This window comes from Dipodomys ordii, unplaced genomic scaffold, assembly GCF_000151885.1.
Source record: "Dipodomys ordii isolate 6190 unplaced genomic scaffold, Dord_2.0 Scaffold24, whole genome shotgun sequence".
NCBI classification, from domain to species: Eukaryota; Metazoa; Chordata; class Mammalia; order Rodentia; family Heteromyidae; genus Dipodomys; species Dipodomys ordii.
This window is the reverse complement of record NW_012267240.1, coordinates 14,408,998-14,422,006: the sequence shown is the minus strand read 5'-3', so window position 1 is coordinate 14,422,006 and position 13,009 is coordinate 14,408,998. Positions and strand designations below refer to the sequence as shown.

General features: G+C 37.1%; 1 protein-coding gene across 1 annotated transcript in view; it reads right to left on the bottom strand.

The window, feature by feature from the left end:
- The window catches only part of Cubn (cubilin (intrinsic factor-cobalamin receptor)), a 250,702-nt gene that overhangs the window by 147,004 nt on the left and 90,689 nt on the right, over positions 1-13,009 (bottom strand). The window contains exons 23-27 of the mRNA XM_013014602.1: positions 11,614-11,803; positions 10,074-10,234; positions 9,334-9,515; positions 7,422-7,578; positions 3,281-3,468 (exon numbers count right to left, since the gene is read on the bottom strand). Of these exons, the coding sequence (XP_012870056.1) occupies positions 3,281-3,468; positions 7,422-7,578; positions 9,334-9,515; positions 10,074-10,234; positions 11,614-11,803 (878 nt within the window). The remainder of the gene's footprint in view (positions 1-3,280; positions 3,469-7,421; positions 7,579-9,333; positions 9,516-10,073; positions 10,235-11,613; positions 11,804-13,009) is intronic.

Genomic DNA, 13,009 nt, shown 5'->3' with positions numbered 1-13,009 from the left:
ATGGCCTAAGTGGGAGAGCATTAAAAGGAAACTCATGGACAGCACCCAGGCCTTGTGTTTAAACCAGCAAAGAGATACAGAGAGAGAAAGATCATTGTTTATAACATCAGGGCTTGTGAGACTGTGGAAGTATCACCATAGCTATGGAAAGTAAGATTAAATATTATATTTCCAAGCATTCTCATGAGAGCTTTACCATGTGAGGACACAGTAGAAAAAGCAACTTTCAAGGACTACAGAAAAGAGGCCATTGCTTTTCCCTCTGATTTGCTCCAGAAAACTCAATGCATACCACTTTCTCTCTTCAGGCCTTTCCACACTGCAGTCTAATCTCCAAGGGATACTTCTCAACCCTGACCTGCACTCACCCCGTGGGGAATGTCACCAGGTTGATTGCTGACCTCTGCCATTATTCTAGCCTCTCTTGACTTCAATACAACATGTAATAGCTTATGACTATTTCTCCTTCCTCTTGTCTCAGATCACCAGGGTATCCTACACAAGGCTGCTGATTTCTCCCCCAGTTGCCACTTCCTGTTTGTATCTTTACTCACCTATTAGAAATCATCACTTCAACATGAAACCAAACATCAAAATAGAAGTGAAATCAAGTTGCAAAATTCAGACCAAATCTTTACAATTTACTTTCCATATCTGCCTCGACTAAACAGTCTTACTACCTTTAGGAAAATAAGCCTTTGGCAAACTGAATTTTTTTGCTTTCAAATCTGGTACATTTCTTTTTTTTTTTTTTTTAACTTGCTTGAACAAAGTATGGATTTGCTTCCCAATTAAATCTTTACCCTTCCATGCTTCTCAGAAAGGTTTGGCATCGTGTCTGACCAGCACCTAATCAGGTCTTTTTATAGTTTTAGTTTTATTAATTCAAAACAACTAAATTCTGGCTCTCGTAATGGTTACTCAATTGGCTAAATCACTTAGGAAAAAAAAACTTTAACCAGAAGTTATTAAAAAATGATAAGCCTGATTTTTGCGGGAGTGACTTTTTCTCTCCTTAAATGGTTACTTATGCTTTTAACATTTCTATCGTGCACCAACCACTGTAGTTAATGCTGTGGTCGTGCCCCTTGGCTTACAGAAATGGAAAAAAATCTCCTCCCTCTGGGCAATACCGTCATTGTTTGGAAGGTTTTTCTGAACTTCTGGTTCTCATTCTGTCTTTTTGCTGCTTTCACCATCAAAGTTGCTCCAGAAAGTGGGCATGGCTGCTCCATGACAGACCCAGCACAGACAGGGGCCTCTAATTTGCTGCTCTGCGTTAGTTGGAACAAGTATCTTCCTTTTGAGTTTTCAAACACCTCCAAAAACTACCCATGAGACTTTCTGTTACCATTCTACCCTCCAACGAGTCCAAAGAAATGGAGTCCAGGTCTTGTAAAAGTTCTATTTTCTTCCTACTCTTTCTACTAAGCGTAGAGCCCATGTTAAAGTTCAGTCCCAAAGCTTCTTTCTCTAGCATTTCCCCATTGACACTTGTCAGATCAGGACTTTGCAGCATAAAATAGAGTACTACTTTGAAAATATATGTTTTTGATTGTGGTTTGTGCATTGAACATCTACATATTTGTTTTGTGTTATTATATTTTCTTTGAAAATTTATAAAGAAGACTTTCTATTATTTCCATTATAGTGTTCTTTTCTACTTGTAAAGGAAGGGGGGTGTATGTGTGTGTGTGTGTGTGTGTGTTGATTTCTTTTGATTTTTTGTTTGCTAATTTTTCTTGGCGGGGGGCGGGGAGGGTAACAGGGCCTCATAAAGTAGCCCAGGCAAGTCTTGAACTCATGATGGAGCTAATTCTGGCATTGAACTCTCTCAATCCCACTGCCTCAGCCTCCTGAGCAGCTGAGAGCTAGGATTACAGGTGGGATCTACCACACTGTTTTTTGTTGTTAGTATGTTTTCTTCACTTAAATTTCCCCCAGAGAAATAAGAGAATCTCCTTAAAATTGTCTCAGTGTAAGGACATAATTCTTTCTTTCTTTTGATAAGCAAAAATGCTATTGGAAAAGGAACTAGTATCCTCAAAAAACCTCAACTATGTTAGTTTTGTTTTAAATAAAACTGGTGAAAGATGATAATATTTTATAAAGATCCCCCACCTGAAATATGATTTCAGAGTTCTAGGAGCTAAACATCGGAAATCTTTGCAAGCAAGATGTCTGAAAAATCAGTGCTTACCTTCAAAAGAATTACACTAAGTTGCTGTGATATGGGTAAGTGGGAAAGGTGGGAAAATGTTTTAATGTCATAACAGTGGGAAGTTGTCATCTTAGAAAACAGTCATAGAGAAAGCATAATATATGGATTAAAATCTAGTATCTCAATTAGTGTTTGTATATAAATATGCCATTTTATATATCAATAAACAATGACAATATTGAAATAAGTTAACTATGTAGCTGCCTACATTTTCCATCTACCATTACATATGCAAGTTAGGAAGAAATCTTTTCAAAATAAACCTCTTATCATAAAAATAGCAGAACGCAGACTGCTTCCTACACTAGGTTGCCTGGTGCTCAAGCAACTTTTATTGCATAGCATTGAATACAGAATGGAATAAATGTTAATTGTGGTTATTTCTATAATAAACAAATCTACCATGCTGCAAAAAGAGAAACAAGCTGAAATTAACTTGAATTTTTGAAATAAAACAAAGAATTGAAATCTTGATACATACTTCCAGGCAAATGCAGCATTAAATAAATCCTGCTACTCAAACATTTTTTAACCTGTTACTTAGTGAAAAAACAAAAACAATTGTAAAAACACAGATATCATTCTACCTCTGTAATTTAAATAAGACTGATCAGTCTTGAAGTTAAAAATGGAGCATCCTTTTTATTAGCTAGTAGATTAACTATCATTGATATTAAGGTGATGCAAAGGAAGAAACATGAAATAGGCCTACTCGAGTCATTATATTGAATGTGCATATGTGAAAACAGATCCATGTCACTTGAGGGTATAAGTGGGGTTGAGAAAGATGGAAAGGTGGCATTGTACCTATAAACTGATTTCTTGAATTGAAAACCCTTTATGCAACTATTGTAACATAATAAATATAAATAAATATGTCTTTTTATTAAAAAAATCTAAGAAATATACCTTTCCAACATCTCAAGTGTTGTGGGTGATTGATGCATTATACACTCGTCTGAGAGGGCTAGCAAGGTGTCTCTAAAGAGTATGAAGGACTGCTAGCTTGCTTTGTCTCACCTGCTCTGAATAAAAGCAATATGCTGAGTTTTCACCTACCTCCAAGTATTCCAGCGAGCAGTTGGGAGAGTGTTCCATCTCAAATCCTAAAAATGTGTAATTGACGGTGTTGCCCTTCGTCGCTTGGATTGTCCAATTGCAGCGCTGATTCGGAGAATAGGGATTTGGGTAATTTATACTCTCCAAGATACCATAGGTTTGGTTGGCTATTACCACATTGTCACATACTAGAAAAATAAAACAAAATCATGGTGGTTAAGAGCCACTATTGTACCTGCTGTAATTATTCTAAGCTATATGTGAGATTGATATTTAAGCAAAAATTTAGATTAAAAAAACCCACACACATTCTAATTCTTTTCCTTGTGTGTGTATGGGGGTGGGTGGTGCTGGGAGCTGATCTCTGACTTTATGCATGTTAAACAGGTGCTCTATCATTGAGCTACATCCCTCAGTTGCAAATATGAAGTAATACTTAAATTCAAACACTCATGGGTCATGAATGTTGAGCAGTCATTTCAAATAGCTATTGCATTTCTTCTGAGTTGGTGGACAACAGAATAGCTAGGTTCTACTACAGGAATTTGTTTGTTTAGAGATAGGTGTTAACAAATACACTATGCTTCTGGTTCTTTAGCTTTGACATTTGGTTTCTTTCTGCAGTATGAAGATACACACTCCCATGTGAATGTGAAACATGGTTTTGTTGAACTGCCTGAAATTCGTGACCAAGTCTAAATTTTTCCTTTAGTTAGTCAGCAGGAAGGGCCAAATAAAAGAAAGGGGGCATAAAGAATTTAAAGCATAAATTAAAATCTAAAATTATGAAAAACAGAGCTCTTCAATCTACAGGTAGTATTTTCTTGAGCTAGATTTTTTTTAACAAAACCACACTTCTATGTATGTCTATTTGGAAGTAAAAGCTAAATCCAGCCAATTCTTACCTGAAAGAGGCATATACATTTTCCCTGAGCCTTTTTCTTTAAAAAATCATATTGTCTTTATGACATGAAATAAAAAGAAGTGAAGAAATAAAAAGTATATCTACTGAGTTGTCTCAACAATGTGGGTTATAGGTACACTTCTATTTATGTTTTCTGAAAGGTGCCTTTCAGAAGACTTTATATGGTTTGCACTGGCTGTTCTCCAAAATTTTCCTTTGGTAGAGCAGAGATAATACCCGAAGTGTTACTCTTTGAAAATATTTAGCTCAGTTTTGTCTGCATAAAAATTCCAGGAGTGATTTTGTTGTTTTAGATGCGAGATGTGAGCGATGATACATACTTATTAGGCAGACAGGTATACATCATACACTTCAGTGACTACAGCAAATCAGAAACAGAGCTGTTCTCAGCCCTGACAAGTTACATTATTTACAATCCTCCCATTTTAAATGACAAATATTATAGAAAATATAACTAGTTAGTTCTGAGTTTACCTTCAAGAAACTATGTTCAGTATTAATTTATTAGTGTTCTCAATATATGAGAAAAATTATTACAGGAATAACTAAGTAGGGGCATTGGCCAGGAGAGGATGGCTCTCACCTGAAATCTTAGCTACTCAGGTGGCTGAGATCTGAGGATTGAGGGTCCATACCAGCACAGGCAGGAAACATTTACCTCCAATCAGCCACCAAAATGGTAGAACTATAGCTGTGGCTCAAATGGTTGAGTTCTAAGCCTTCAGCAAAAACAAACAAACAAAAAAAACCCAACCACTTTGTAAAATAGTATGGAGGTTTCTCAGAAGACTCCACATAAAGCTCCCCTATAACCCAGCAATCCCACTTTTGGGCATTTACCCAATCAATCACAAACAAGGTATACTAAAGCTACCAGGACAACTATGTTTATCACAGCATTATTTACCATAGCTAAGATATGGAACTAACCCAGATGCTCCTGAGTAGATGAATGGATCAAGAAAATGTGCTATATATACACAATGGAATTCTATGCCTCCATCAGAGAGAATGACATTGCCTCATTTGTTAGGAAATGGAAAGACTTGGAAAAAATATTAAGTGAAGTAAGTCAGGCCCAAAGAAACATAGGTCCCATGGTTTCCCTTATTTGCAATAACTAGTACATATCTAGGACAAGCAGAAAAGATCAAAAGCTATGTTCATATGATCATACAAGAAGATGTTAAGCAAAATGAACCCCAAGATAGGGACACAAGTGGGCTTTTTTTGTTGCTTGCTATTGTTTTTAATGTATTAATAACGTACTATGTGATTTTTTTCTTTCCTTTGTATGTTCTTCCCCCATGGTATAACCCCTGCTTTTACTGTATTGATTCTGGTGCCCTGCATTTTGTATATACATTTTTCTAATTTCAGGAGGGGAAGGGAAATAACAAAATGCTTAAATATGGGCACAGGTTGACCCATTGTAACAATTAGATGTATGAGACACTATGTTGAAAATGAACTTTACAACTTCGCGAGGATGGGGCAGTGGACTTGGGGAGGTGGGGAGGGAAGAAGGAAAACAAAGGATACTCAATAGGAAATATACTCATTACATTACTCATGTAACTGTAACCCCACTGTACAGATTTTTTACAATAAGAAACATATATACTTGTATATATATATATACATTATATATATAATATATTATATATATATATATAATATATATATATATTTTACAATAAGAAACATATATATATATACAAATATATATGTTTCTTATTGTAATATATATATACAAGTATATATGTTTCTTATTGTAAAAATCTGTGGTAGAGTGCTAGCCTTGAGCTGAAGAGCTGAGGGACAGTACCCAGGCCCAGAGTTCAGGCCCCACGACAGAACCCAAAAAAAAAAGAAATTGTATTGGAACTAAGGAACAAAATAATGAAGCAACAAATTTAAAACATTATTCTTAATTTAATCAAACTGACATGTTGACTAGAGAATTAAAAAAATATATACATAGTCGTAGTAACTTAAGAACAAAACTTTTACTAAGATTCATTATTCAAAAAAATCTTAATTTAGGGGGCTGGGAAGGTGGCTCAGTGGTAGAGCGCTTGCCTTGCATACATGAGGCCCTGGGTTCGATTCCTCAGCACCACATAAGCAAAAAGAAAAAAAGCCGGAAGTGGCACTGTGGGTCAAGTGGTGGAGCACTAGCCTTGAGCTGAAGAGCTGAAGGACAGCGCTCAGGCCCAGAGTTCAGACCCCATGACTGGACCCCCCCCCCAGAAAAAATCTTAATTTAGCGTAAAAAAAATCTTAATTTAGCCTAAAGGTGAATCTTCAAATTCATATATCACCCAGATTAAACACTAGTCCTCTTGTAATTAAGCTAAGGGGCATTGTGCATGCAGAATATGACTTCATGGATTCCTATTTTAATATTAGACAATTGTGCCAAAATTATGGATACATTTAAGTTTACTGGGAGCAAGGTATTCCATTCTTCCAAAACGAAAGCATTTCTTGCATAACAGCTTCTTGTCATGAAAGCTCAGTAAAATTAACTCAAAAGAATGTCTAATTCCAGAGTTAGAAAAATAAGTTTTCAAGTTCATTTAATTGTATATCCTCATTATGGAAACTAAAAAAAAAAAAAAAGAAAGGAAAGCTACTGAGGGAAAAAAAGCAGCTCCAGGTAATTTCTAATGGCCAGGCCATATACCTCAGGACTGTGGACATGTGGATATGTTATTCAATAAATTTTTAATACTGTTGTGCTGCTTCTGGAGTAAGAAGATTTTCATGGTTTCTTTCCACAGTTAAAAACATGCCCACTCCACACTTGACTCCCAGGTACCGTAGCTTCCTGTCATGTTTTATGAGGTACAATTTATTAGGTACGTTTTAAGGTAAATAACAAAACTTGATCAATGATTTATTGGGAGATGTGTGATGCAAATTGGAAAACTCTTAGCCATTACTAAGCAACTGCACTGTTCTTGGATGAATTACAACTGTCTCACCTTAGGAAATACGCTTCTAAGTTTCTACCATTTGCCAGGTTTTAGTAACAAGAGGGTAAATTCAATACATACACATTTCTCCCTCAAACAAAATTAAATACGTTTGGTATCAGCAACTAAGATTTTGTTTTAACGGCTCAAACCAATGGCTCAAACCAATTCATTTCATCACAAGTCTAGGCGGTCCACTGAAGACACTAGACCACTGAATGAAGTACATACTTACTTTGTTTGAAATTGACCATGAAGCCACTTCCTTGCTGATCTTCATTAGTTCTCAGTTTCAGAAACAGGCTGTCCCCACTGGAGAGGATGGGGGCAGGCTTCTTATCCCCACAGAGCTGAGCTAGCAATTGAGAGCTCGAACTTGGGCCATCATAAACCTTGAGTAAAACATGCTCATGTCAGATGGTTGTGGCTGTAAAGGTGATCTAGAGGACTGTTAGTGCAGAAGTGGGGATAGACAGGCATATGCCATGAGAGAATTAAATACTTCTGAAAATTGCACTGAGATTAAACAGCAATGACAAGTATAAAATGGTGTGTGCCACAGAGTTGAAGTCTAATACCTATTCTGAGATGAGAACTTGTCTCTTGATTTTTTGATCCCATTTTTAATAGTTATGAAACTTTAGCCTATTTTTATTTCTATGACTTTAGTGGACCACAGGAGAGTTGCTGGTCCTATAAATAGTCCTATATGGTTGATACGGTTATCTCTAATGATGGTAGGGGTGACATTGGTCAAGATGCCTAGTTCATAAAAATTGCTATATTGACTTGAAATCCCTTTGTAATACTACTTAAAGACAATTGAAAAAATGTTTTAAAAATATGTTTAAAAATTAGTATCTCATCAGCTAAAAGGAGGATGTACAGAGATATAACTTCTCTGAACACTTAAAATACTGCTTATCAAAAGGAACTCCAGGACATAGAAGTGGAAACTTGTTTTTTTCTTTTTGTTATTGTTGGTGGTGGTGGTGATGGTGGTCTTTGGTTTTGCTTTTTGTTGTTGTTGTGTTTTAGGGAAGGAAAGAGGGAGCAAAGACATGGAGGGAGGAAGGTAAAAAAAATGCAAGCATGCTATTCAGTATACACTATGTGGAAAATGAACTGCAAACCTTGTGGGCAGGGAAAGTAGGGAAAAACTGGGGCAAAGTGCAGGAAGGGTGACATTGCCCCCCAAAAGAAATGTACTTGCACAGTGCCCATTCTTCATGCCTGTTATCTTAGCTTCTCAAGAGGCTAAGATCTGAGGATCAAAGCTTGAAGCCAGCAGGAAAGTTAGTGTGAATTGTATCTCCAATTCACCACCAGAAAGCCAGAAGTGGAGCTGTGGTTCAAAGTGGAAAAGCACTAACTATGAGGGAATGATCTCAGGGACAACATCCAGACCCTGGGTTGAAGCTCCACAACCGACAAAAAAAAAAAAAAGTACTCACAATCTGACTTATGAAATGGTAATGCTTCTGCACAACATCAAAATAACAACAATTTAAGAAAAAAATATGTAGATTATTGTCATAAATTTTATAATCACTCAAGCTATTTTAATTGTTTCTTAGAGTTTATATTCTTTATATATATATATATATATATCTATATATATCTATATATCTATATATATCTATATATATCTTTGCCAGTCCTGGGGCTTGAACTCAGGGCCTGGGCACTATCCCTGAGCTTCTTTTGCTCAAGGCTAGCATTCTACCCCTTGAGCCACAGCTCCACCTCTGGCTTTTTCTGTTTATGTGGTACTGAGGAACTGAACCGAGGGATTTATGCATGCTAAGCAAGCACTCTACCACTTAGCCACATTCCCAGCCCAATATTCAAAATATTTTAACATTAGCAGTTCTATTACCTAGGATGATTAGAATCCTGTCACTACCATTAAATATATTTGGCATAACTTTTTTTTATTTCATGTGCAGTTTTTACATGGTTTCATGTTTGTGATGACATGGATCCAGATGATAATCTGACATGTTGAATTGAAACCCCTCTGTACAACTACTTAAAGATTTAAATAAATAAATAGAACCTCATCTTTCCTGAATCTCAAAACAAAAGTAAAAACCTTTTCTGTGTTGGGTAAGATGGAAGTTGTGGATGACAGAATTGATACATACAGCCAGATAATCCAAAGAGCAGTTCGGATGATACTCCAAGTGGAACTCTGTAAAGTTTAGTTGAAAGGGGCTACCATGGCTGGCTTTTAACAACCAGTAGCACTCAGAGCTGTGGTAATACGGCATTGGGTAGTTGGGAGACGTGAATACGCCAGTGGAAGTGGTGAAGTTGCCTCCACAACCTATGGAAAGAAGAGGTGAATGACACATGTGATCTAAATAACTTATCTCTGCCCTTAAATCAAGCTGAAGGGCAAAATGTCCTCAGAGAGTAGCCTACTGCATATCTATGTACTGTGGCTTTTTTCTAATTAAGATCATTGATCAGCTTCATGAAATATGCCAGGAAACTAAGAATTTTGCCACTTCATTCTTCAAAATAGATGGCTGCTGTTAATTCAAAAATAGCTGTGAGCCAAGCATTGGTGGCTCATGCCTGTAATCTAGCTACTCAGGAGTCTGAGACCTGAGGATTGAGGTTCAAAGCCAGCCTGGGCAGTAAAGTCCATGAGACTTTCCAAATAACCACAAGAAAACTGCAAGTGGCACTGTGGTTCAAGTGGTAGAGCACTATCCTTGAGCTGAAGAGCTCAGAGACAGGGCCCAGGCCGAGAGTTCACGCCCCATGACCAGCAACAACAAAAAGAATACTTGTGATGTTGAAGGTGTAAGACCAAGATTAATGACTAAACACAGTTGGCAAAAGAAGGCAACTCAACAAATTTATCTTGGCTCTTTACCGGTTGCTGATGCATCCCAGTAAGCTGAGAATCCAGAACTTGAGATTGCTTGGTCACTCTTAAATTTTAACCATAGTTGGTTACTGTGAGACAAGATTGTTGGAGGGAGCACTGAACCACAGAATGTTCCCAGGATTGGTGAATTTTCATATCCTCCATCTCTGCAGCAGAACACAGAAAAGAACACGGATTACTGACATACATTCAGACTACAGGGTTGCAAATGACCAGATCACACAGACTTTTGTCAAAATTACTTTTAAAAAAATGACAATTTCAAGTGCTTAACCTGTATGCTTCATTACAGAATATTTGATGAAAATAAAGAATGCCATCCTGGCATGGCATCTTCTGTCATCGCTGTCAAGTTGAGAGAATGTGTTGAGTCCTCACCTTCCCACAGCAAATACTTCAAAGAGTATAGAATACACAAACTATAATTTTCAACAGCATAAGCAAATATTCCCTGATATTATTGAGAAATTATTAAATGCATCTACTTTGGAAATTTTCACAACTTAATGCACTATACTTGGTACATTTAATAAAATCCTGGAAATAATTCTTTCCCTAAAAACTTTTGGAGTCTTAAGCATAGCATAAAAGGAATTCTACATTCAACATTAAATCCCAGTAATTAGTTGCTATAAATTAAACACTTACAGGATTGCAACATAAACCAGCCATCACCTGTGTCAAACCTCACAAAATTCTCTTTGTAAGATATCTTTGGTAGCCGGGCGCTGGTGGCTCACGCCTGTAATCCTAGCTACTCAGGAGGCTGAGATCTGAGGATCGCGGTTCAAAGCCAGCCCGGGCAGGAGAGACCGTGAGACTCCTATCTCCAATAAACCACCAGAAAACCAGAAGTGGCACTGTAGCTCAAGTGGTAGAGCGCTCGCCTTGAGCTGAAGAGCTCAGGGACAGCGCCCAGGCCCAGAGTTCAAGCCCCACGACCGACAAAAAAAAAAAAAGAAATCTTTGGTAGAGAACATATAACAGAGATTTGGGGAATTATGTCATTTTAGCCTAATATGGTTTTACTATAATTTGTTATTTTAATATCTTCATATCAGACAATAAAATTTATTAAAAATATTATAAGGTCTCATGTGTAAAATGCTCAAAATGAATTAATAGTGAAAGCCGGGAACCGGTGGTTCACTCCTGTAATCCTAACTATAAATGAGACTGAGATCTGAGGATAGTGGTTCAAAAACAGCCCGGGCAGGAACATCTATGATACTCTATTTTCAATTAACTCCAGAAAACTGGAAGCAGTGCTGTGGATCAAGAGGTAGAGAACTAGCCTTGAGCTGAAGAGCTCAGGGACAGTATCTAGGCCCCAGAGTTCAAGCTCCAGGACAGACTGAAAAAAAAATTAATAGCAAGACTTACAAAAATGATATGTGGTATTTGTTTTTCATTGTTATTCTGCATAATATATGAAGATGTCAAAATGTGCTAATACACCTTCACTGCTTAGGTACTATTTAGAATGTTTAAAAGAATTATAAATGAAATAAATGAAGGTTCTTACCTGATTTCCAGAAAATCCATACAGGTTCTGAAAATGCCTTCCTCCAAAGAGAAGTCAGTAAAGTGCAATGCAATCTGCTGGTTGATTCCCACTGTGATCCTATAAGTGCACTCCCAATCATTGGGATAATTATTGGGGTAATTAGGGGAAGTGAGCATCCCATTGTTACTTGTAAAGACATTGGAGCATACTGTGAAAAGAAACAGAGTATGAGAGAAAATTGAAGAAGACATTATGCTCTGCTTATACAATACATGCAGTCAAATACACTTCTTTAACTTGTGCCAATGCACTTGATTTCCAGTAGGTATTTCTGCAATGCCCCCAAAATGACTTCATTTTGAAGGAGAGTTTTTGAAATCTCAAAGGCAAGATAATCAGAAAGCCTCAGTTGTGTGGTAATAAGATTTACATACCATGATTTTGGTATTGGAAATGAGAAAATACTTCTTGCCCATATAAACTATTGTAAATATTAAAAATTAGATTCAATTGCAAAAGTTTTAGAAGAAACTTGAAAATACAGTTCTGCCCTTTTATAATCTTTTTTTTTTTTTTTGTCGGTTGTGGGGCTTGAACTCTGGGCCTGGGCACTTTCCCCGTGCTCTTCAGCTCAAGGAGTGCTCTACCGCTTGAGCCACAGCACCACTTCCAGTTTTCTAGTGGTTTATTGGAGATAAGAGTCTCACGGAGTTTCCTGCCTAGGCTGGCTTTGAACTGTGATCCTCAGATCTCAGCCTCCTGAGAATCTTCTTTTAAAATGTTTCCTTTGGGGAGGGGGGAGGCTGGGAAGGGATGTGAAGGGTAAACCAAAGGAGGAGGCAGCAATGCTTGGTAAGAAATGTACGTATTATCCTGCCCATGTAATTGTAACCCCTCTGTACAGTATGTTCACAAATAAAATTAAATTAAAGTAAATATAAAAAAATCCTCAAAAAATGTTTTCTTTTTCTCCAAGGTATGTATTTATGATTAATAACAAGGTAGGTACCAAAGCAAGATGTTGAAGGATAATAAGACAGGGTTGGTGATCAGAGCTCATGTAATACTGACAAGCTATGCAAACATGGGTAAGTGACTCCAACTCCCTTATCTCTAAAATAAAGATGGCTAATCTGCCTTGAGATGACTTTTGTAGTCATTACCATATAATTTGCACCATAGTTTTGACTTTTCTGATGCGTAATATGTAAAAACATGAAATAAAACATTATGTAACCTCCAGCCATTTAAAACAGTGCAACACCAAGGGCCCTCCGGTGGGAAGACCTCCAGACCCAGTCATAGCTCACTTAACTCATACCAGACATCATTTGTTGAGGTCTTGAACTCTCTTGCTTGGCCTGCTTCAATGCTATGGTACAGTATTTTCACTTTAATACACTTATGCTTCTCT